General features: G+C 42.9%; 1 protein-coding gene across 1 annotated transcript in view; it reads left to right on the top strand.

Moving 5' to 3' along the window:
• map3k3 (mitogen-activated protein kinase kinase kinase 3) overlaps window positions 1-25,266 on the top strand; it is a 132,235-nt gene that overhangs the window by 91,933 nt on the left and 15,036 nt on the right. The window contains exons 13-15 of the mRNA XM_078223730.1: window positions 5,201-5,349; window positions 10,816-10,947; window positions 18,322-18,451. Of these exons, the coding sequence (XP_078079856.1) occupies window positions 5,201-5,349; window positions 10,816-10,947; window positions 18,322-18,451 (411 nt within the window). The remainder of the gene's footprint in view (window positions 1-5,200; window positions 5,350-10,815; window positions 10,948-18,321; window positions 18,452-25,266) is intronic.

The raw sequence follows: 25,266 nt of genomic DNA, 5'->3' as shown, positions 1-25,266 counted from the left end.
AAAGCTCGGCACAACATCGTGGGCCGAAGGGCCTGTTCTGTGCTGTACTGTTCTATGTTCAGGGCGGCACGGTAGCACAGTGGTTAGCACTGCTGCTCCACAGCTCCAGGGACCTGGGTTTGATTCCCGGCTTGGGTCACTGTCTGTGTGGAGTTTGCACATTCTCCTCGTGTCTGCGTGGGTTTCCTCCGGGTGCTCCGGTTTCCTCCCACAGTCCAAAGATGTGTGGGTTAGGTTGATTAGCCATGCTAAAAATTGCCCTTAGTGTCCTGAGATCCGTAGGTTAGAGGGATTAGTGGGTAAAATATGTAGGGATATGGGGGTAGGGCCTGGATGGGATTGTGGTCGGTGCAGACTCGATGAGCCGAATGGCCTCTTTCTGTACTGTCGGGTTTCTATGATTTCTATGTTGGCTCCATTCCCTCCCAATTTATACCCTGCCTCTGGTGAATCGTCTTGTCGGACAATATTTAGCCAAGGGTGGTGCTGGAGAGGAATTAGGGACATTGGGGCAGCTCTTCCAATTTTGATACAAATTCCCAGATGTTAGTGAGAACTTTGCAGGGTCAACATTCCATGATATGCCTGTCATTTCTTGTGCCTAGGTTGTTACCGAATAGCCCATCCAGTTTTATTCTTCTTCAATATGTGTAGTGAGTTGTTACAACTGAGTTGCTTGCTGGGCCCTTTCAGGGAGCAGTTGAGTCAACCACATTGTGTGGGTCTGGGTGAGGACGATAGATTTCCTACCCTAAAGGCCAATGAACCAAATGGGTTTTTTTATGACAGTCGGTAGTTTAGTCATGGCCTTTGAATTTAATATTGATTGATTAGTTGAATTTAAATTGCACTGCTTCCGTGGTGGGATTGAGTTCCTGTCTCTAGGGAATTAGTCAAGTCCCTTTACCATTTTGCTACCATTCCAGTAATGTACAAATGACTACGTTAGGAGTCGGCAACATCAGCAACAACCATTGCATTTATATAAAGCATGTTTAAAGTAATTAAATCTCCATAATGCTTCACAGAGGCATTATAGAACAAAATATGGCACTGAGCTACATAAGGAAATAATAGACCAGATGACTAAAACCTTAGTTAAAGAGGCAAGTTTTAAGGAGTGTCCTAAAGGAAGAAAGAGAAGTGGAGCAGTTTAGGGAGGGAATTCCACCGTTTAGAGTGTAGGCAACTGAACACCTGGCCTAAATGGTGGAACAGTTAAAATTGGGGGTACTCAAAAGGCCTGAATTAGAGGAGTGTAGCTATCTCGCAGAGACCTAAGGCTTGAGATTACAGAGTCAATGGAAGATAGAATGTGGGACCAGATCAGGACAATGTCCACATTCTGAAGTGTTCTCTTCACAGGCTATTCTGCAAGTGAGATTTAACTGAGTATTAATTTTTCTTATCTCCCCTACATAAAAGTGCCACAAAAATCACAAACTCAATGCCCCTTTTACAGTGTTGTTGACTTTTATTGGATCCTGGCTAATGTCAATGGAACTGTACCGTGGTCTGGAATCCAGAGCTTAAGGAGAGAAGGGTGGAAGTTGAAGGAAATCCATGGTTATTTTTTTAATATTTCTACTTCCTTAGTCCAGATATACTTTATGTCTGTGTATGGTAGAAATGGACCGAATCTGATGTAACTGGCTGCAGGGAGCAGCTGACTCTTCCATTATACAGATTTGTGAAGACCTGGAAATGACTTCTGACCTCCCAGCACATTCCTCATCTGATAGAGTCTGTGCACAGGAAAACAATCACACAGTGTAATGCACTAAGACGTCAGTCCAGTACCTGCTGGCATTATCAGCTCCCCCATTATATATGACTACTGGGGCCAGAAGAACAGACCCACCCTGGTTAGATATTGTCGATGGAGTGCAAAGTCACTTATCAATCCAGTCAGCATGATTTGCTCTTTCCTGACAACAGCTTGTTGTGACTCAAGGACAGGGTCTATATTACAAATCACAGTGTTTTACAGCATTAAATTTTGCTTGCATGTCTGTTTGTGCATTATTGAGAGGAACTGAAAGAATTGTAAAAGTAACTCCTACATCAGATTTTACCAAATAGCTGAGCACATGTCAATGAATGTCCTAATAACTAAGATTTTTCTAATCTTCCATCTACACATACAGTGTAATTGAAGCCCTTTTAATAGAGTGTCTAGGCTCCTACATCTAGAGCAGTACTTACATGAAATTCGGACCTGCACTTCAGCAATTCCATTCTAGTGGAACACAGTGCAGAATGGTTTGTTTAGACTTTCGGAAAGGTTCGAAATACCTGAAGTACTTGTAGTTAACCTTAAAAAAACCACAGAAATCTATAAGAATAAGAAGTAGAAAAAGGGATTATTGATGAAAGATGTCGAACAATACTCGAGGGGGCTCCGGAATGGGGATATGCAGCGCATCTGTGTATAGTTTATGATATTGAGCTTGATATCAAAACCAAATGTAACTTAAATGCAACAACAAATCCTGCAGAAAGATTCAATGAATTAGTCAATTGGGCAACCTAAATTAAATTTAAACCGATACTGCAAAATATTGCCGATCAGTTGAATGATTTAATTATCAGAGGGATGTAGTTACGGACTGGCCTGAGAGCAATGGTGAACTTATCACTTTCAATGCGTCAATAATGTAAGCTGTCATAAAAGCAAATAACATACCAGGTGTAGCTCATAGAATTATTGACCTTGTTCAGAAATTACCTGAACGGTAGGTGGCAGTGAGTAGGGACAATGGGCAGGTACTTTAATTAGCAGGATGTCACTAGTAGTGTCCCACAAGGATCTGTTTTGGCGCCTCAACTATTCATTGTTTACATTAATGGTTTGGATAATGGGATAAAAAGCCACGCATCCAAGTTTTCTGATGACAAAGATAAACAGCAATTCAAGCAGGATAGATGGAAGCATAAAATTATGAAGCAGAGTTAATGTCATGAACAGGTATGGAAGGAATCATAAGGTTAATGGGATGCTGGCTATTAAATCCTGAGACTAAATATAATGGGGCAGAAGCCATGCTTCAGCTGTACAAAACCCTTGTTAAACTACATCTGTAAGTAGTTCTGAGCACCACAATATACGAATCATGTATTAGCCTGTGAAGCAGTGCAGAATTTAGCAGAATAATGCTTAAAATCCAAGGGTAAAATTCCGAGGAGAGATTGCATAAACTAGGATTGTTTTCCCTGGAATTTGGAAAGTTTTTAATTATTCATTCATGGGACGTGGGTGTCACTGGCTTGGCCAGCATTTATTGCCCATCCCTGAGGGCATTTCAGAGTCAAAAACCTTGCTGTGGATCAGGAGTCACATATAGGCCAGACCAGGTAAGGTCGGTGGATTTCCTTCCCTAAAAAACATTAGTAAACCAAACGGGGTTTTCCAACAATCAACAATGTTTCATGGTCATCATTACACTTTTAGTGTCAGATTTTTATTGAATTCAAATTTTTACCATCTGCCATGGCGGGATTCAACCCCAGGTCCCCAGACCTTGCCCTGGGTTTCTGAATTACTAGACCAGTGACGATACCACTGTGCCGTGGCTTTACAGTTGATGTTTTCAAGATAGAGTACATAGAGAGAAACTTTTTGTGCTGGTTGGGCAATTTAGAACCAAGGGGCATAGTCTAAAAATTAGAGTCAGATCTTTCAGGAGTGAAATTAGGAAATGCTTCTACATTAAAAAAAAAAGAGGGTGGAAGTTTGAAATACTCTTCCCCAAGCATCAATTGATAAATCAATTGTTAACTTTAAACCTGAGATTGATAGAACTGTTAACAAAGGTATTAAAGGGTGCAAATAGACTCATTCTGAGGAACATGGGGAGGAGCTTTGAGCAAAGAGTAGTAAAACCGGATACTCAGTGAGGCTTATAAAAATTAAGCTGTGAAGGAATGAAATCAGCAAATGAATTTTAAACTAATATTTGGGAGAAATATCTTTACTCCAAGAATAATTCATGTTTGGGACATGTAGCTAACTGTGGTTGTAAAGGAAGCTTTGGTATCAACTGCTTTTGAGCCTAAGCCCAGACTGTGCCTGAGGCAGTGGGACAGGCTTCGCTCAACCATTTCCTTACTCAATACCAGCTGTTAGGGTTATTGCACTGGGCATTCCTGAGTTACGCATCTATGGGGCGGCACGGTAGCACAGTGGTTAGCACTGCTGCTTCACAGCTCCAGGGACCCGGGTTCGATTCCCGGCTTGGATCACTGTCTGTGTGGAGTTTGCACATTCTCCTTGTGTCTGTGTGGGTTTCCTCCGGTGCTCCGGTTTCCTCCCATATTCCAAAGATGTGCGGGTTAGGTTGATTGGCTGTGCTTAAATTGCCCCTCAGTGTCCTGAGATGTGTAGGTTAGAGGGATTAGTGGGTAAAATATGTCGGGATATGGGGGTAGGGCCTGGGTGGGATTGTGGTCGGTGCAGACTCAATGGGCCGAATGGCCTCTTTCCCCATAAACCTACCTTGTGTCGTTTCTGAACCAGCGTTGTTTTTGCCTGGATATCTGGATAAATACCAAGCCAGAGTTGAGAGGACTCTTGCCACTACTTAATGAAATGTATCATACTGCCATGAGGCCTCTGCGTAGAGCAAATTTATTGAAGATTGAACAACTCAGTAAACATCATTCAGTAAAATAGGATACATGTGTTAGTTACAAACATTACTGTTATCAAAATGTTAATCATAAAGTTTCTCGAGTGCAAACACTTGACATTTAGTTATGTGGCAAAATGGTTCCAAGGAGCCTGTGTTGTTCCGACTCCGTGAATGTCTCGCAGTGTTCATCACTCATTACCTCCTGGGAAACGAGCTCACAATATCCCCCTCGGTGTCAGTGCTGTGGATGCATTGATATTGTGGTAATGCTTAAATTGTTATTACCTGAGCTTCAGTTTGCTAAGTGAAAAAAGTTGTAACACAGTCTGTTCTTTAAATGACATAAAATCTACTGCCAATACTTTGTATACACCCAGTACACTGTGTGTTACAGAGATGCTGCTTATCTGTCAGTCAATTACATAATTTCTTGCCGGTATGAGGTGCTTTGTATTGGGAGTCTCCACCCGAGTTCCGAATTACACTGTGCTGGTCTTAATAGTTAATCATAATTGATTTTGATATTAAAAACAACATTTAATTGGTTCATCTGTCTGTTAAATTTACAGCTCCAAGTGCACCTACGAACTGGAGGAGAGGCAAGCTGCTGGGACAGGGAGCTTTTGGACGTGTCTACCTCTGTTATGATGTAGACACAGGAAGAGAACTTGCTGCAAAACAAGTCCAGTTTGACCCTGACAGCCTCGAGACCAGCAAAGTAAGTGTAGTGACATCCAGCCATCATATAAAATAAAGTATGATATTAGTTAAACTGGTGCCGTGTCTTACAAATCAAAGACCACAGGCTCGATCTCCATCTGTGCCAAGTTTGATGAGCTTGGTCTGATGACCAGGATGATGTTTGGATTACCATCTCTCTCTCTCTCTCTCTCTCCCCTAGAGTGGAGATGAGAAAATGAGCCCGAACTCCTCTCCTGATCACGATTCAGTCTGCCAAGAAGAGCATATGTTTGGAGCCGTGGTATAAGAGGGGGTAATTTGGGAACACCCCTCCCATGTTTGGGAAATATCTCTGGCTCCAACTTCACTTTCTGTCAAAACCTTTCCTACTTTATCAATGCTGTTATGACCGCTGTTGCTCTGAACTATTCTCTCTTGTACCTTCTCAATTTCAGCTCTGATGCCCTCCAGTTTGCAACCTCACTTTTATATCAAGATTGATGATACTGCCTCCTCTTAACCCTTCCTCCCCCACAATGCCAAGTCTGAAACTCCTCATTCCCTTCACAGATGCAAATGTTGTAGAGTAGTTATAATGGTTGGCACTGCTGCCTCACAGTGCCAAGGATCCAGGTTCAATTCCAGCCTCGGGTGACTGTGTGGAGTTTGCACTTTCTTCCCGTGTCTGCAAGGGTTTCCTCCAAGTGCTCCGGTTTCCTCCCACATTCCAAAGATGTGCAGGTCAGGTGGATTGGCCATGCTAAATTGTTCCTTAATGTCAGGGGGACTAGCACGGTAAATACGTAGGGTTACGGGGATCGCACCTGGGTGGGATTGTTGTTGGTGCAGGCTTGATGGACCGAATGGCCTCCTTCTGCATTGTAGGGATTCTGTAAATTACCTGAATCTAGACTGGGACAGTGGCAGAGTAAAGGGGCAAAAAGTTCCTAGATTGTGTTCAGGAAAATTTCCACAGCAGTATGTGTCTAACTGAGTAAGAAATGATACACTGTTGGCGCTGGTTTTATTGTAAGGTGCAAAATTGATGATGAGGAAGTGTTGAATAGACTTAATAAATTGACAAGGCACCAGGACCAGATGAGATGCATCCAAGGATATTGAGGAAAGTGAGAATGGGAATGGAATTTGCGGAGTCACTGGCCATAATTTTCCAGTGTTCTGTAGACTCTGGGGAGGTGCCAGAGGACTGGAGAATTGCAAATATTACGCCACTGTTCAAAAAAGGTTGTAAGGATAGCCCCAGCATTTCCAAGCCAGTCAGCTTAACATCAGTGGTGGGCAAGTTTCTAGAAACAATTATTCAGGATAGAATTCAGAATCACATGGAGAAATGTGGAGTGATAAACAAGAACCAGCATGGATTTGTAAAGGATAAAACATAGAAATCATAGAAACCCTACAGTGCAGAAGGAGGCCATTCGGCCCATTGAGTCTGCACCGACCACAATCCCACCCAGGCCCTACCCCCACATATTTACCCGCTAATCCCTCTAACCTACACATCCCAGGACTCTAATGGGCAATTTTTAACCTGGCCAATCAACCTAACCCGCACATCTTTGGACTGTGGGAGGAAACCAGAGCACCCGGAGGAAACCCACGCAGACACGAGGAGAATGTGCAAACTCCACACAGACAGTGACCCGAGCCGGGAATCGAACCCGGGACCCTGGAGCTGCGAAGCAGCAGTGCTAACCACTGTGCTACCGTGCTGCCCATGTTTAACTAATTTGCTGGAGTTTTTTGAGGAGGTAACAGAAAGGGTGAATGAGTGTAATGCTGTTGATAGACTGCACAGAGGCTTTCAGAAAGGCATTTGACACAATAGACGTGAGAAAAGTTACAGTTCAGTGAATAAAAGGGACAGTAGCAACATAGATACAAATGTGACTACTGGCCAAAAAACAGGCAACAAAGAGTAACGGTTAGTCAATGGATATTTTCCAGGCCAGAGGAAGTTTTGTAGTGGTGTTCTCCAAGGGTTAGTATCGGGACCCTTGCTTTTCCTAATACATATTAATAATCTAGACCCTGGCGTGCAGGGGGCAATTTCAAAGTGTGAGGATGGCACAAAACGTGGGAGCATTGTAAACTAAAGAGGACGGTTCAGAACTTCAAAAGGACATAGACAAGTTGGTAGAGTGGGCAGATAGGTGACATATGAAGTTAAATACAAAGAGGTGTGAGGTGATGCATTTTGGTAGGAAGAATATGGAGAGACGATATAAAATATGAGGCAAAATTCTGCAGGAGCAGAGGGACCTGGGTGTATATGTGCATAGATCATTGAAGGTGGCAGGATGGGTGGAAGGAGCGGTTAATAAAGTATTGGGTATTCTGGGCTTTATTAAGAGAGGTATGGGGTACAAGAGCAAGAGGTTACGCTAAACTTATATTAGACACTAGTTAGACCTCAGCTGGAAAATTGTGTACAGTTCTGGGTGCCTCGCAACAGGAAGTATGTGAACACATTGGAGAGAGTGCAGAAGAGGTTTACAAGAATGGTTCCAGGGATGAGAAACTTCAGTTATGATGAGAGATTGGAGAGGCTGGGACCCTTCTCCTCAAAGAGGAGATTTGATAGGTATTTTCAAAATCATGAAGGGATTGAACAGAGTAGATAGGTAGAAACTGTTCCCACTCGTAAAAGGATCGAGAATGAGAGGGCACAGATTTAAAGTGATTTGCAAAAGAAGCGATGTGATGCGAGAATGCACAACGAATGGTTCATATCTGGAATACACTGCCTGGCGGTGTGATGGAGGCAGTTTCAATCGAGGCATTCAAGAAGACATGAGATGATTATTTGAAAAGAAGCAATTTGCAGGGGTACAGGAAAAAGGAAGGGAAATAACAAAACGTCATGTTGCTCAGCTGGAGAGCCGATGCAGATACAATGGGCCAAATGGTCTCCTGTGCCCTAACATTCTGTGATTCAGCTTTTACTTCCTAGAATTTTTACAGCCTATTGTCATCTAACTACTGCCTCCTAATTTAATTCATCTCTTTTTGTAGTTTTAGCCTTGGTGCCTCTCTTGTATGTAGGCCTTCAGATCAAGTATTCCAGGGAAGAAAGTTCATTAAAATACTGGGTTATGTATGCAAGTATCAATCTGTTATTATTCAGCAGTGTGTGAAGGAGAGGTGAATATCAAATTACCCATACTTTTGCACTTTAATATGCTGGTTATTTTCATATCAATCCCACATACAACGCAATACAATGCAGCAGACATTTAATGTAGGTGAACAGAAGATTATATTCAGTCCACTAAGAATTTACAAATGAGACAGTCAGTCATTAAGGAAAGTGATTTTTGTGTTTATTTCCTTCTGTGAAGAAGTCAAAGGACTGGGGTGATTTTTAAAGTTACCATTTTAGTCCAATTACTGTTTAATTCCTCCATTGTCTTATGATTTATCAGCTCACTTGTTGTGTCTCAGGATGGCTAATTTATCCCTGTGGGAGCTGTTTCCTTTCAGAAGTGAGAAAATGTATTGGGCACTTCCTGTGTCGGGAGGAGAGTGGGTGAGAGAAAATGCACTGAGTAATACATTCAGTGTTGGTGGACGTAGTGAGCTTGTAGCATTAAGGACTGTACTTGCTGAAATCTTTCAATAGAATGTGTTGGAGGAGGGGTGTTTTCCCCGTTACTCCAAAATACACTGACACATGGTGGGGTTCCAGTTCTATGTATTTCAGGCATCATCTGATATCTCATTCAAAAGCCCATTCTCTGCTGATACAATATCAAGAGGTTATTTTACTTGGGATTGCACCACAGTCTGGCTAGGGCATGTCAATTCCAATGCTTTCCTGTAAACTGCACAGTTGGTGAGGAACTTTTGGGTTTCTGCATAACTGTGCAGCTTGGAGAGAACCTTTGGAATCGACCGGACCCATTGTGCAGTACCACAAAAATCAAATCCATCCCCTTAATCACTATTAGGTGATGACAGTCGGGCTTGGCTATGATGCAACCCCAAGTCAAGTAACCTCTTGATATATTTAAGTTCCCGCGAGTGCAAAAGTCATCCATGCACTACAAAAACCAAATTAGAGGGAATGATCGTCATTTCACACGCATCTTGTACAAGTTTTTCTACTGTTGTTTCCATTGCCATTAATCAAAATGAAAATCAAGAGAAATGTACAAAGGATGGCTGAAACAATGGGCAGAGTTCTCCCAACCTCCCCCAGCGGGGTTTGGTGATGGGCAAGCGCAGATTATCTGGTGAGAGCCCCCCACCAGTGTCTATCTGACTAGCACTGTGCTGTGGGAGGCATACAGCTACAACAAAGGTCCAAAGTTCAACCCAGGAGTAGAGTTTGGTGTGAGGGGCAGGAGGGGTGAGTTGGGCGGTGGTCTGGCGACAATGTGTAAGGGGGACTGTGTAAGGAGGGGGGAGTAGGGGAAGGGCTCACGATGGCACACGGGCAAGGAGGTGGATGTAGAAGGTGAGCAATGGTAGGCAGAGGGAAGGCTGATGAGAGGGAAGCTGGATCCTGACAAGGCTGCATGAAAAGCTCACAAACAAAGGGGCCAAAGGGATACCACACTGTTTACTGGAGGAGGGGGTGGGGGGTGAAGACTCCACAGGCAATGGGTCAGAGTCCAAGTGGGGCATGGGCGCCTCGCAGGTGATGGGCTCGGGGGAGGGAGGGTGTGGTAGGTGTGGGGGAGGTGGGTTGAATCGAGGAACCCCTGCGTATAGTTAATGAGGTTCCAAGCACTGAATCTGGCACAGCATTCTGCCATTCTGGTCAGTGGGACAGACTCAGCCAGAGCTGCCCACCATTGCCCAGTATCACCCATTTTACACTATTGCCGAACATCAAAATGACCCACAAGGAGTGAGAATCTGGCTGTACTTTTTCCTGTTCCCTCATGAGGGTAATTGTGTTTTTCTAGCTGTAAACCAGCTAACTCAGCGCAGACTGGGAGAGACATTTCAATGTTATTTTTGGATTGTTCTAGCAAGGATACTACTGCAATTATTTTATATGGTGATTGTCTACATAGATAAAAATTGGCAAACAGGTGACAAGCATGTTTATATTGAATTGTAACAAATGACCACTTTAAAAGTATCAAAACACAAATCTGATTCAAAAAGCCTTCAGTAATACTGAAGCCCTGTAGTCTGGCATTGTTCCAGACTGCATTGCTGAAATGCAATAGTAATGTATAAAGAGTTGCTGGACTGTAGACAAATCTGCACTTCAGCCAATATTTGCCGTGCACCCTTTCCACATGTTGCTCATAAATTCACTTCTTCACCCTTGTCTTAGAGAGCTGGGAATGTTTTGTTGTGACACATCATGAAATCTCCCATCTGACTGTACTGGTGGCTGTTTTTCCACCGTTTGTATGGATAGGTTTCACACGTTCACCGCCAGTACTGTAGAAATCAAGAAACCCGCTGGTGTGAGCAAGCACAAACAACACTGACATAATTTCTGTTTGAATCTTCTCATTAGGAAGTAAGTGCTTTGGAGTGTGAGATCCAGTTACTGAAAAACCTGCAGCACGAGCGAATCGTGCAATATTACGGCTGCCTGCGTGAGAAGGCAGAGAAGACCCTGTCAATTTTTATGGAGTATATGCCTGGAGTAAGTAGCGAAAAGCCAAAACTTGTTTCTATTTAAAATCTATGGCATGCAACTTTTTTCTGTGCAATGTGCTCGTTATTCCAGGTACGTATTGGTGGGGGGATGAGACATTTTCCAGTTCGGGCAGCCTGTGTCGGCACTCCGCTCTGGGGCATGTCACAGGATTAACAATTACTTTTTACAAACAGGAAATTTATGCAGTATGTCTATGATACCCAGCATGGACTGGCTGAGCCAAGAGGCCGCTTTAACTTTTCTATGCACACTTGTGATTGCTTCAGTATGCAAGGCAAACACCATATGGTTCAGGCTGACCTACAAATTAAATTTACTGCACGGCATAAACCATCTAGAAGAAAAATAAAACAACAAATAAACTGCCTCACTACATATAATGATATCATAAACCATTTTCTGAATCTTAAAATAAGGGTTTGAATATTGAGTTATTTTCTCGAGTTTTTCCAAATGAAGTTTGTAACATTGGCAATACGACAATGCAATATAATACCGATTCATTATTCTAAAGAAAAGGTCGCAAATTACCGACATCGTTTACAGATTAAATATTGACACAACTATGCCAGGCAATGGGTTACAGATAAGCTGGGACGTGTAGGTTTAATTTACACATAAATTTCAGCAAATAGTCTCTGACTGGAACTACAGCAAGCAGAGTCTGCACTGGTGCCCAGAGCTGCAGCAAGCAGAGTCTGCACTGGTGCCCAGAGCTGCAGCAAGCAGAGTCTGCACTGGTGCCCAGAGCTGCAGCAAGCAGAGTCTGCACTGGTGCCCAGAGCTGCAGCAAGCAGAGTCTGCACTGGTGCCCAGAGCTGCAGCAAGCAGAGTCTGCACTGGTGCCCAGAGCTGCAGCAAGCAGAGTCTGCACTGGTGCCCAGAGCTGCAGCAAGCAGAGTCTGCACTGGTGCCCAGAGCTGCAGCAAGCAGAGTCTGCACTGGTGCCCAGAGCTGCAGCAAGCAGAGTCTGCACTGGTGCCCAGAGCTGCAGCAAGCAGAGTCTGCACTGGTGCCCAGAGCTGCAGCAAGCAGAGTCTGCACTGGTGCCCAGAGCTGCAGCAAGCAGAGTCTGCACTGGTGCCCAGAGCTGCAGCAAGCAGAGTCTGCACTGGTGCCCAGAGCTGCAGCAAGCAGAGTCTGCACTGGTGCCCAGAGCTGCAGCAAGCAGAGTCTGCACTGGTGCCCAGAGCTGCAGCAAGCAGAGTCTGCACTGGTGCCCAGAGCTGCAGCAGAGGGTTTCTGCAGCAGATGAGCTGAGGCAGGGTTTTAGGAGTAAATTAGATGGTTTTGGCGGCGCTACTGAAATATCTGTCAGCAATCACCCAGTTGGTTTTGCTTACTGCCGCTAACCACAATATATTAACTGTATTGAGTCACAGTTTCACATAACATATGTTTTAATTTTTAACATGATGCAGTCTCCGTGCATTGTAACTGCAGCATTGTTGCAAACATCTTTTATTCCTTTTAAGTGCCAATTTGGTTGGGTTGTTTAGCACTATTGCCTCTGAGTCAGAAAATTATGGATTCAAGCTTCACATAATCCACACTGACACTTCAGTGAAGTAGTTAGTGCTGCTTTGTCAGATGGGACATTAAATTGACATTGTCTCTGTCTGTGTTCAGGAGAACGTGACATCCCATGGCACTGAAGGGCAGAGCGTTCTCTTATATTCCAGACAAACATTACTTTCTTGCCCAAAATCAAAAAAAAAGAAAGGAAAATGGTGTAGTCATTCATTGTAATGTTTTGGGATTACTCTATGCACAAATTGACTGCCATGTTTGTCTATATAACAAGTGACCATACTTTATGAAGAATGTAAAGTGCTTTGGGACGTCCCAAGTGCTTGATATGTTATATAAATGGAGTACCTTTCTATCGAATGAAAACTCCTATAAATTTTAAAATTCTCACTATTCTCCATCTCTTCCTCTCTGCCAATTTTCCTTTTGCCTCATTCTTTTCTTTGTTTTACCAATCATGTGCTTTCCCCTTATAACCCCTCTTCTCTACCAACTCCACCTTTTGGCTTTCCTGGTTTCTTTGGTCTTTCTCTTTCCATGATCCTTCTCTCCCTTCCTTGCTCCTCCCCCCGTCACACATTCTTTCCCCTACATCAAATGAGCTAACTATGTCTTTCCTGGTGGTGGTATGCATAACTAACATACAAATCGTGACCAGAGTTCTGTTGTGAAAAAGAGCTTGCATCATGAGATTTTATGTTGCACACTTGACAAGCATGTCGTTAGCACCCAGTACTTTAGCAACAGAGCGTGGGAACTGGTGCAGTCTTTTAATCAACACAGTGTTGGATCTTGATATGAATACACACACATTAAGTGGCACAGTTAACTGACTTTAACTGTGGATTTTGACATTTGGATTAAACACATAGAACCAAAGAAAAAATGTACTTCAGATTTAAAGAGATGAATCTTTTTCCATTTAATATGGCTGATCTGCATCATACAATTCTGTGGCACTGTTGTCTTTTTTTTGAATACTTTTTATCCAGTAACCCATGGCTCCCATGTGCTTGTGGAGTCAAGTGGTCCTAGCCCACAACTTGTAAACTTTGCCCAACTGAGGAAGCTCTCTCTATGCATGCAGTCATTTGCTAAACTGCTTTGGCCCGTTGAGCTGTTGTCATAATTACATTATATGTCTGTAGTGAGTTGGCTTTTTTAATGTGCAGTAAGTTTTGTTCCATTAAGTAAATGTGAAACACGTACTGTTTTGACCCATGTCCAGTAAAGTAAATGGATATTTGCTGTTTATTGCCACCTGTAACTTTTTGCAATTGGTCTTTTAAAGTTGTGACAGCTGCATTAGTCTGTCAAAGGTCTGTTGTCCTTTCTAATTTGCCAGCCAAGCAAATAATCAGCAAGCAGTGGCAGTGATGTATGCGTATTAGTTTCTTAAGGAGACTTGGGGCTAAATATGCTATTCAGTCCCACTGTAATTTATGTTTTTGGTCCCTCCAAAGTAACAGCTGTGATGATGTGGTACAGAGATAGGAGGCTATTGTTCCCAGGAATGAGCTTCAAATCATATCCATGTTTTTGGGGGTTGGCTCCAAATCATTTTTTTTTTGGGGGGGGGGGGGGTGGGTGGAGGTGGGCAGGTGTTTCTTGTCATAAGGAGAGGCAAGTTTAGGCAACGACTAATGTTGTACTGCTGTTGTGTTTGAAAGAAAATAGAATGTGGAATGAACTTGGTCAATGGGCTATGAACATAAAAGTGAGAGAGGTTACTTCTCAATCTCTCATGTGCTGCAAATGGAGTTGCCATGCCGTATGACAGTGGCAAGGCAAATCTAAGCAGCTTGCACCAATATCCGCGCCTCTCAGCTTTGTCTAACATTCATTGAGGGTAGAGGTGAAATTGTGGACTGAGTTCTGATTTTTGCTGAAACAATGACAACTTGTAATGCCGAAAAAACATCCCAAGCTCATTGAAATTCCTTGAACTTTCGGTGTCGAACTTGTATTTCAGAAATATCTGTGCACTTCAATCAAAATAAGAAGTCTCACAACACCAGGTTAAAGTCCAACAGGTTTATTTGGTAGCAAAAGCCACTAGCTTTTGCTACCAAATAAGTCTCACAACACCAGGTTAAAGTCCAACAAGTTTATTTGGTAGCAAAATTTTGCTACCAAATAAACCTGGTGGACTTTAACCTGGTGTTGTGAGACTTCTTACTGTGTTTACCCCAGTCCAACACCGGCATCTCCACATCATGACATCAAAACCAGAATGCCAGTCAAAATGCAGACAGATGGCAATTCTGTGTGCCTTGCCTGGAAATGTTAAAATGGTGGAGCTGGAATACACTGTCAATCTTTGTCACTGTTTGTTTTCATGTACAATGCAATTGTTACGCATTTCAAAGACCCTGATTTTTAAAAAATATTTTTGTTTAGATGTGGAGTAAATGGTTACTTAAACTTACTAAGATGCGACTTGAATTTGTAAGTTCTGGATTAGCTTTGATGTTTATTTGCTGTCTGGTCGTAGAGTCGAATACTGATAACATCACACTCTACTTTGTTGTTTTATCTACTCCAAAATTTTTAAATAATAGTTCGCTAATTTCTGTTTGATCCTGCAAGTAAGTTTACATAAGCAACCCCAAGGAGCTACTTAATTATCTTCCCTTGTTTTGTTCTGAAGGAGGCTAAAGCAATCTCAGCATATAAAATAAGTGGGCGAGTCACGTTATTAGCTACTTGTACTGACTAGTCTGTATAAAAGATGACTCGCAATTTGCAAACTTCTAACACTGATTGTAGCTCCGTATAACTTATCCATCATACTGGTGATTGAATGTATGTACATGGAGAGTGATTGTACGTATGTACGTGGAGAGCGATTGTACGTATGTACGTGGAGAGCGATTGTACGTATGTACGTGGAGAGTGATTGTACGTATGTACGTGGAGAGCGATTGTACATATGTACGTGGAGAGCGATTGTACGTATGTACGTGGAGAGCGATTGTACGTATGTACGTGGAGAGCGATTGTACGTATGTACGTGGAGAGCGATTGTACGTATGTACGTGGAGAGCGATTGTACGTATGTACGTGGAGAGCGATTGTACGTATGTACGTGGAGAGCGATTGTACGTATGTACGTGGAGAGCGATTGTACGTATGTACGTGGAGAGCGATTGTACGTATGTACGTGGAGAGCGATTGTACGTATGTACGTGGAGAGCGATTGTACGTATGTACGTGGAGAGCGCCACGTGCATAGAACATTACAGCGCAGTACAGGCCCTTCGGCCCTCGATGTTGCGCCGACCAGTGAAACCAATCTAAAGCCCATTTAACATACGCTATTCCAATACCATCCATATGTTTATCCAATTTTCCAACATAGAGAGAGTGTGCATGGTATGTGAAGAGAGAATGATGGCTGTGAGTGCATAATGAGGCCAAGTGACTTGGATGCTAGAGAATGAAGCTCAATCAGTTTGCTTGTTCGTCTAAGCCCCTGAGCGCTTCTTTAAATGCTCTGAAAGTTGTTGTTTACTTTCTGGAAGGATGGTGTTTTTCCAATCCTAATTGGGGTTTTGGCTTTGTATTGCAGAGCTTTATGCGTTCCACTGCTGGTACCATTACAACTGCCAAGTTTTGCCATATAATTGCATGTCATGTGACAGGATGCTGTTTACAATCTTATAGTGAGTGGGCTCAGCTGACAGGAAGAGTGTTTTACTGAGATATTACACAGATCTTAAATGTGCCTGCACATATACGTACATACATGACTCTATAATGATTGTAGTAATCCTGTATACAATAAGTAATACACTTAGCTGTTACCAGATAATTTATATTCTGGATGTATGACAATTTAATGTGTTCCTGTACAATCCATAAAAAACTTCAAATGGTCATGTTAATAGATTTATGATATCTAATCAGCTACACTTCTGCAATTCAACTAACCAAATTGATTGTTTAGCTTAATAGTTGTGTGATGCTCATAGAGATCTATTGTTGAGGAATGGGTGGTGCAATATGTCAGCACATTGTCCTTTACCTCTGGGGCCTGGGTTTGAATCCAGCCAAAACCAATGTAGTGAAAGTTTCCTCTTTCCATTGACCGCAGGTGTGAAGTGAATTTGTTTAAATGTGTTGAATGCACGGGGTTGTTAGTTATCCTGCAGGACTTAACACTGACCTGGAAATTTCACTGAAAGCATATCAAAATGTGGGAAATAATGAAGGAAGAAATCTGCAATGGGAAGTGCTCATCTAACGTGATTGGGGGGGGCGGGGGAGGGGGGTGGTGGTAGGTTTCAGCCTTTTGGAGCAGAAAGCTAGATCTACAAATAATGAATGGGCAGTGTATAATTAAAACACTTCTGGGTCAGATGGGATCCTAATTAAATACTATGTCCTATAGAATCATTTTCCAATAAAATAATTCCATGTTTACTGGAATCTAACTTCAACATTTAATAGTACTGTTGCCTGCTGACACTTAAAATAATTCAATTACTCTCAGGATTGCTCACAGGTAAAAATCCTTGTTTATTTTTGCTAGTTAGTGCTCTCTGCCCTGTATCTTGATTCCATCTGTTTCCCTGTTCCTCCTGGCTTGGTTTGTGCCACTTGCTTCCAACTCCACCAGCATTTCCACCCTTGCAATCTGCTCCACTGCCCACACCGAAGTTTGCAACAGAATGAAGAGATTTTTGAATCTTTCCGGCCAAGTGAATTGGAGCATACTGCTCTCCGATTTGGTCTCGGTGAATTGAACGCTTTGTTTTATTTTTACATTTCTCCAGCCCTGAGCAGTTAGGAGCTGAAGCTAGCTGCAGAAGAGGTCGCTACTCAGAAGCGAGCCAATAGAAAGCTAAATAGTGGTCTGATTGTGAGAGCTAGTTAACCAGCAGACTGTGCCTTGTCATGCCGATTTGTCGAAGAAGGCTTGCATTGCTTATGACTGAACTCAGCACTGCAGTGGACACCTAATATCGAATAGTATTACATTCTAAGACAATGCAGTATTGGGGAGTTCCTCACTGTGGGAAACAGTGAGACATTTCCATTGCAATGTTAAACCCAGGCTCCATCTGTTCTCTTGGGTAAATATGAAATATCCCCAGAGATTATGTTGAAGCAGAGCAGTTAACTCTGATCTCCGGACCGATATTTATCCATCAATAAACGTCACTGAAACTAAATCATATCTTCAGCTCTGAAGAAGTCGTACAAAACGTTAACTCTGTTTCTCTCGCCACAGATACTACCAGGCCTGCTGAGTTTTTCCAGCTTTTTTTAATTTCAGATTTCCAGCTTCCAGAGTAGTTTATCATATCACTAATTCTATATTATCTGTTAGTTCATTGCTATTTGTGGGATCTTGCTATCTGCAAATTGGCTGTCACATTTAATATCTAATAGCAGTGACTTTAAAAAACTTCATCAGTTGTTAAGCCCTTTGGGATGTCTTAAAGGTAAAAGCGCACAAGTCTTTCTTTTCACAACACCAACCTTAATTTTGATACAGGAGAAAAAATCTGCCACTTTGTTTAAATTTACGAATTTGCCTTTCTCCTGTTTGACCAATTAATATTTGCCCTATTCACCTTTTCCATGGAATTAGCCCAAATGTGAACAGATATAGATGATACTGGAAAGGGTGAAGTGAAGTGTAGTGAGTGCAGTGTTTAATATTAACAGCTTGTGTCAGCATTAGTCTCTGCAATGTTACCAGCTACGAGCTGACATTATCTGCAGTTGGTGTTCCGGTGCTCTATAGTCAGTTTGGAACAATTGTCCTAAATCAAAAAGCCCGAAATCTTGTTTCACTGACCACACTCCTGTTCACTCTAGGGTTCAGTGAAGGACCAACTGAAAGCATATGGAGCACTGACGGAGAATGTGACCCGGAAGTATACCCGGCAGATTCTGGAGGGAGTGTCCTACCTTCACAGTAATATGATTGTACATCGGGATATAAAGGGTGAGTGTACCACTGGGATTTCTTTCCACCCCAAGAGTCAGGTACACCAGTGTGCACCTGGCACTTTGTATCGGGTAACTGTTGGCTTTTTCACAACAGTCTGACCTCTTCATGGTCACTTTTACTGAGACCAGCTTTGTATTTCCATTTTTGTTAAACTGAATTTGCATTCTCACAGTGCCGTTGTGTTAGTGTGCTGCACATCTTACATTATCGCAGAGCATCGCACCACTCTGTATCCCTGAGTATTTATTCCATTTAGCATATTAGACTGTTTGATTGCAAGTTTTGCACAGTTTGTTTTCCCGGTTGCTCCTTTCTGAAGGTTATTGATCCTTGTCAATGAGTGTGATCTGGTGCTGGCAAAGACATGATAATATCCAGCACCAACCAAACTTGCTACGTTATCAATTATCCTCAACGTTTAACTTATGGATTTTTGTAGCTATGGTCCTTCTGTGATTGGTCAGTGGCCCTTTTTCCTCCATCCCTGTTTTCTCCATCATGTTGAGGAGCACATACAACCAAGAGACAGTGACCCTTTTCAGAAAGGAACATTGCTGAAAGGAAGCCAAGCACTTTGCCATCACAGCCACCAACTTTCTTCTATTTTCCACTGTTTAACATTTCTTTTCAACTTGTTCTGATCCTCCATCGAATTAATAATTGGTTATGTAGCCAGCCAGATTCTCTGGTCAGAAATAAATGGATCCCCGTACTTTGAGTCAGCACGCAGCAGGCTAGTTTGACAGATCTGGTACTATTAAGGCAACAACAGACTGGAAGATGAATCTTAATTGTGACCACAAATAAAGAGCTTTGCCTGCACCGACTGAAGCAAGGTTACTGACACACTATTCTGCAGCAGTCTACAATAAACTCATCCTTTCGATTTCTGTTATTGCTGATGGAATTCCTGATGGAATTATCTGAATTTTGTTGTGGGAAATGCATAATAATTCTCTATTACAATAAGCCACCCTCACAATTTACTCCACCAATTCCCTGACACTGAGCGTGAAGGGTACAAAACGTGAGGCAATTGAAAGACAATTCTGAAAAATCCCACTGGTGCAAATCAGACTTGATTTTTTTTTTGAAAAAACAGTTGAGAAGGGACAATTTTAATTGTTCCTGATCTATTCGGGTCCATGAACTGAATGGCGATTTAGGTTTTGTATTTAAGTGCTGTGATTCTCTGTCTCCTTCCCCTTGCAACCTGACTGGGGGACAGTTAGGAAACGTTTAGTCATTTGGAAGTGATACTGCAATGCTACAGTGCTCAGCTTTGTGTTGTACTGTGACACAGGTTATTTAGTGAGCTTGGCTTCTAGGAAGGAATTTCTTGGAATCTGAGTGACTGCAAATTATTACTAAAATATGGTTGTGCCGTTTTGATGCTGTCAATGTGAAAACCACTTGACAGTACTGAATCATGTCACTCAGTAAGTCCCCTGCCTCTATTTAGTTCGCTGGCCTCAGATCATCTGTGATAGTGGCGCAGTGTATGAGCGCTATGTTCAGCCCCTTTCCATTGCAGAGACTGGTATCAGCCAGGGTTTGTTCTTCTGATCTGTATACACTTAGAAATTGTGCATTTCACAGATGTCAAAGGAGAACACTACTAGACTTATTTGAGATTTTCCTCTTTTGCTCATCCTCGTCTTTGTTAAATGTTCCCTCTCACCACTTGGCTGTATGAAGAATGGGCCCTTAGATGAATAATCACAGGGCCCACAGACACCAGTGCAATCTTAGCTCATCATGAGTCAGCACTTTCAGGAGGGAAGCAAATGGCTTAAACAAAAATGAGAAGTACAGTGCAGCCAAGCTCATTTGACAGCCTTGTTTAGATGGTGCATTCTCTTTAAAGGTCATTTATTGAGGCAGAAAAGAGCACACTAAACAGCCAGCGATAGAACCAGGAGTAGAAGGAAGTATGTGAATTTGATCTGGAAAGTTTGGGGTTTTATATGCTGTGATGGTGGAGATGCCTTGATAAGACAATGAATTAAGATGCCTTCTGTAGTGTTTTAATTGAATTCAAATTCTGAGTTGTGAGAACATAAGAAGTAGGAGTAGGCCATCTGGCCCCTCGAGCCTGCTCCGCCATTCAATAAGATCATGGCTGATCTTTTCGTGGACTCAGCTCCACTTGCCCGCCCACTCACCATAACCCTCAATTCCTTGACTGTTCAAAAATGTATCTATCCTTGCCTTAAAAACATTCAATGAGGTAGCTTCAACTGCTTCACTGGGCAGGGAATTCCACAGATTCACAACCCTTTGTGTAAAGAAGTTCCTCCTCAACTCAGTCCTAAATCGGCTTCCCCTTATTTTGAGGCTATGCCCCCTAGTTTTACCCGCCAGTGGAAACAACTTCCCTGCTTCTATCTTATCTATTCCCTTCATAATCTTATATGTTTCTATAAGATCTCCCCTCATTCTTCTGAATTCCAATGAGTATAGCCCCAGTCTACTCAGTCTCTCCTCATAAGCCAACCCTCTCAACTCAGGAATCAATCTAGTGAATCTCCTCTGCACCCCCTCCAGTGCCAGTATATCCTTTCTCAAGTAAGGAGACCAAAACTGTACACATTACTCCAGGTGTGGCCTCACCAGCACCTTATACAGCTGCAACATTAGCTGTTTTTAAACTCCATCCTTCTAGCAATGAAGGACAAAATTCCATTTGCCTTCTTAATTACCTGCTGCACCTGCAAACCAACTCCTTGAGATTCCTGCACAAGGACACCCAGGTCCCTCTGAACAGCAGCATGCTGCAATTTTTTACCATTTAAATAATAGTCCATTTTGCTGTTAATCCTACCAAAATGATGACCTCACATTTACCAACATTGTACTCCATCTGCCAGACCCTCGCCCACTCACTTAGATTATCTATATCCCTTTGCATACTTTCAGCATCCTCTGCACACTTTGCTCTTTCACCCATCTTAGTGTCATCTGCGAATTTTGACACACTACACTTGGTCCCCAACTGCAAATCATCTATGTAAATCGTAAACAATTGCGGTCCCAACACTGATCCCTGAGGCACACCACTAGTCACTGATCGCCAACCAGAAAAGCACCCATTTACCCCCACTCTTTGCTTTCTGTTAGTTAACCAATCCTCTATCCATGCTAATACATTACCCATAACACTGTGCACCTTTATCTTATGTAGCAGTCGTTGGTGCGGCACCTTGTCAAATGCCTTCTGGAAATCCAGATACACCACATCCATAGGTTCCCCATTGTCCACTGCATGTGTAATGTTCTCAAAGAATTCCACCAAATTCGTCAAACATGACCTGCCCTTCATGAACCCATGCGGCGTCTTACCAATGGAACAATTTCTATCCAGATGTCTCGCTATTTATTCCTTGATGATAGATTCAAGCATTTTCCCTACTACAGAAGTTAAGCTAACCGGCCTATAGTTACCTGCCTTTTGCCTACCTCCTTTTTTAAACAGTGGCGTCACATTTGCTGTTTTCCAATCTGTGGGAACCACCCCAGAGTCCAGCGAATTTTGGTAATTACCACTAGTGCATTTGCTATTTCTCCCACCATCTCTTTTAGTACCCTGGGATGCATTCCATCAGGACCAGGAGACTTGTCTACCTTTAGCCCCATTAACTTGCCCAACACTACCTCTTTCGTGATAATGATAGTTTCTAGGTTCTCACCTGCCACAGCCTTCCTGTCATCAATTTTTGGCATGTTATTTGTGTCTTCCACTGTGAAGACCGACACAAAATACCTGTTCAATGCCTCAGGCATTTTCTCATTTCCAGTTATTACATTCCCCCTTCTCGTCCTCTAAAGGCCCAATGTTATTCAAATTGGTGAGCTAGAATCATAGAATCCTACAGTGCAGGAGGAGGCCATTCGGCCTATCGAGTCTGCACCAACCATAATCCACCCAGGCCCTATCCCCATAACCCCAAGCAGTTACCCGAGCTAGTCCCCCTGACACTAAGGGGCAATTTTAGCACGGCCAATCCACATAACCCGCACATCTTTGGGACTGTGGGAGGAAACCCAGTGCACCCAGAGGAAACCCACGCAGACACTGGGAGAATGTGCATACTCCACTCAGACAGTGACCCAAGCTGGGAATTGAGCCCGGGTCCCTGGCGCTGTGAAGCAGCAGTGCTTGCCGCTGTGCCGCCCCACTGCAGTGAGGCGGCATGGTGCACCTTAGTCTCACCAGTGCCACAAAGCTACAGTGCGCCTTAATCTGAACAGATATACAACAGTCACATTAGCGAGGTGGACCTTTTTTAATCAATTGAGTAATCATAAGACAACATCATTGGTAGCATGCTCTGACGAAGAGTCATACAATCTTGAAACATTAGCTCTGTCTTCTCCACAGAGGCTGTCAGACCTGCTGAAATTTTCCAGCATTTTCTTGTTTTAGTAACAGTAGCCACTTACGGTGTTTTAAGAAGTTCTTGAGGAAATAAGCAGCTGCAGAGTGTCTCATTTTGTGGAGCTTGTGTTGGAAGAAGCAGAGACTGTACCAACTGGAGGAGGATGCTGGGCATTGAGAATGACCCTATCAGATTGTCAAATTGCAGAGGCCATCTACGAGTCACTGCAAAGTGTGCTCCACTCATCTTGCCCTTCTGATGATTGGTAGAAACTTCCTTATCCTGATAAATACCCTTTTATTTAAAATATATACTGTTGTTGCCCTGTGTTAAGGCATTGCTGAACTGCTGCAAAAGAAAACAGTTCACGCTGCATTGCTTTCTCTCTGTGTTTAGCAGGAGGGTTTTGGAAGGGTGGAGGAAAGGAAGGCTGAGGAAGCTTTCATTTTCAAATCTACAAGAACAGAATGGTGGCGTGTGATTCCAGGATTAGACTGACTTTTTTGGGAGGCAGTGGGATCCTGGGCTATTGTTTAAATTTGGCAGTGAACTTAGTCGAGAGAAAATGCTCAGGCAAGTTTGAAACTATTTATGCAGAGTGTGGTGAATTGGCTCTAGAAGGAGTCTAGCACCGCCCAGACGCTGTGCAGAAAAGCTTTGGGAAGCTGGCAAAGTGCAGCAGCAAGGTTAATTCCTGAGATATTGTGCATTTCCTGACTTGGAAGTCTTGACTGATGAAACACAACTCATAACCCTCAAAATTGACAGTTTGAAAGATATGTGCACAGAGAACTTCTGACCCCTTGACCTGTTAGTGTGGAGGAAGTAGGGGTCGTGCAGCAGTGTTGTTGACTGTTAAATATAAGGCCATACAGTACAGTGTCACTGCTAACACCCTGCCATTCTACTCACTGTTAATCTCAACCTGCACAACAATTGATTTTAAGCGTTGCTGTAAAGGGCCAGCGTAGGGACATTACTTACTTCCTTTGCCAGATTTTATGTTTGAACTGCTGAGTACCTAAAAAATAGACTTGCATTTATATAGCATCCTCAGGATTTCCCAATTACTTAATTTTTCAAGTGTAGTCAGTGGTATTTAGCCAAATGCAGCAACCAGATTTCACACAGCCAGGCCCTCTGAATGTTGCCCTGAGCTTTTTTCTCCTTCCTGTTACCTAGGCAAGTCATGTTTAGTTTCTTCCGTTTCGGCTAATTTGCCCCCAACACCCATCACTATCTCTCTGCCATCCTACTTTCCTGCAATTCCAGGCTTGAAACCGCCTTGGGGGCTTCCCTTGTGAGGCTATTCCATTACAATTGCCTAACCTTTGGCTTCCCATTCACTGTAATACCTCTTCAGCTGTCAGTTTGCTCAACCGTTCCTTCATATTCATCTTTGCCCTTGAGCATTATAAAATCCTGCCTCCAATCCTAGTTGTTCTCATTGGTTTGGCGCCCTCTTTGCCCTCTCAGGGGACTCGCTTGTTAGTATCTGATGCACAACCATCTTAGCCATCTGGTTAGACCACAACAAGATCTTCCTGGCTTCACTCTCCTTTGCCTAAATCTGTCGCAACTCCAGGCTCATCCTAGGAAGCAGTTTCTTTTCTCCATTACCAGCCATCTCCTTAAAACCTTCTCCCATGCCACCTTCAGTCTTGCATCTAACGATTGTGAGAAGTCCATGAATTTCTTTCTTACCAAGTTACTTTGATTAGCTCTCTCTTGTTTTCCTCTTTCCCAACTGTGCCAAAACTTACCCCAGGTTCGCCCTTACTGCAACTGAACTCTCTTTTTATCCATTTCTTCTTCAAACTCATTAGCCATAAGAACCTTCCCCCCCTTTCTTCAAATCCATTCTACCAAACCTCTGACCACCTAACTTCTCCTTGACCTCCATGTTAACGGACCTTCATAATGGTTCCCCTTCCTCAGGAGTTGACCCTTCCTCCTCAAAGGTCTTCCTGAAACACCCCTGACACTGAAAACTTGTCCATTTCAAACATCCATTTCCAAAGGCTTGAACATGTTGCCTCCAGATTCATGTTTATTGCTCTTCAACTCTATTTAAATCTCTCCAGACAGGTTTCTACTTCTTGCAAAACACAAGTCACAAAAACATTCTTGGTGCTGATCACCATGGTGGACTGTGCTCTTTGTAGTTATTGACGCAGTAAATGACGCCGCTCTACTTTAATGTCTTCCCTCCATTATTTAGTTGAAAGGGACTATCCTTGCTTAGTTCTACTCCCCATTCTCTCATCTATTTGTATCTATATTATTGTATCTTCAGTGATGCACCTCATGCCCTATAGCTTTCATTTCCTGTGACTCTGGCTTCTTGTACTTCTGCCCCCTGTAACTGCATCTCCACCCCACACTTGGCAGCCATGACTTCTGCCACCTACATCCCATGCTCTGAAATTT

This window comes from Mustelus asterias, chromosome 11, assembly GCF_964213995.1.
Source record: "Mustelus asterias chromosome 11, sMusAst1.hap1.1, whole genome shotgun sequence".
In the NCBI taxonomy this organism is placed as follows: Eukaryota; Metazoa; Chordata; class Chondrichthyes; order Carcharhiniformes; family Triakidae; genus Mustelus; species Mustelus asterias.
Note: the sequence above shows the minus strand (reverse complement) of the source record. Positions and strands in the feature narration are given on the sequence as shown.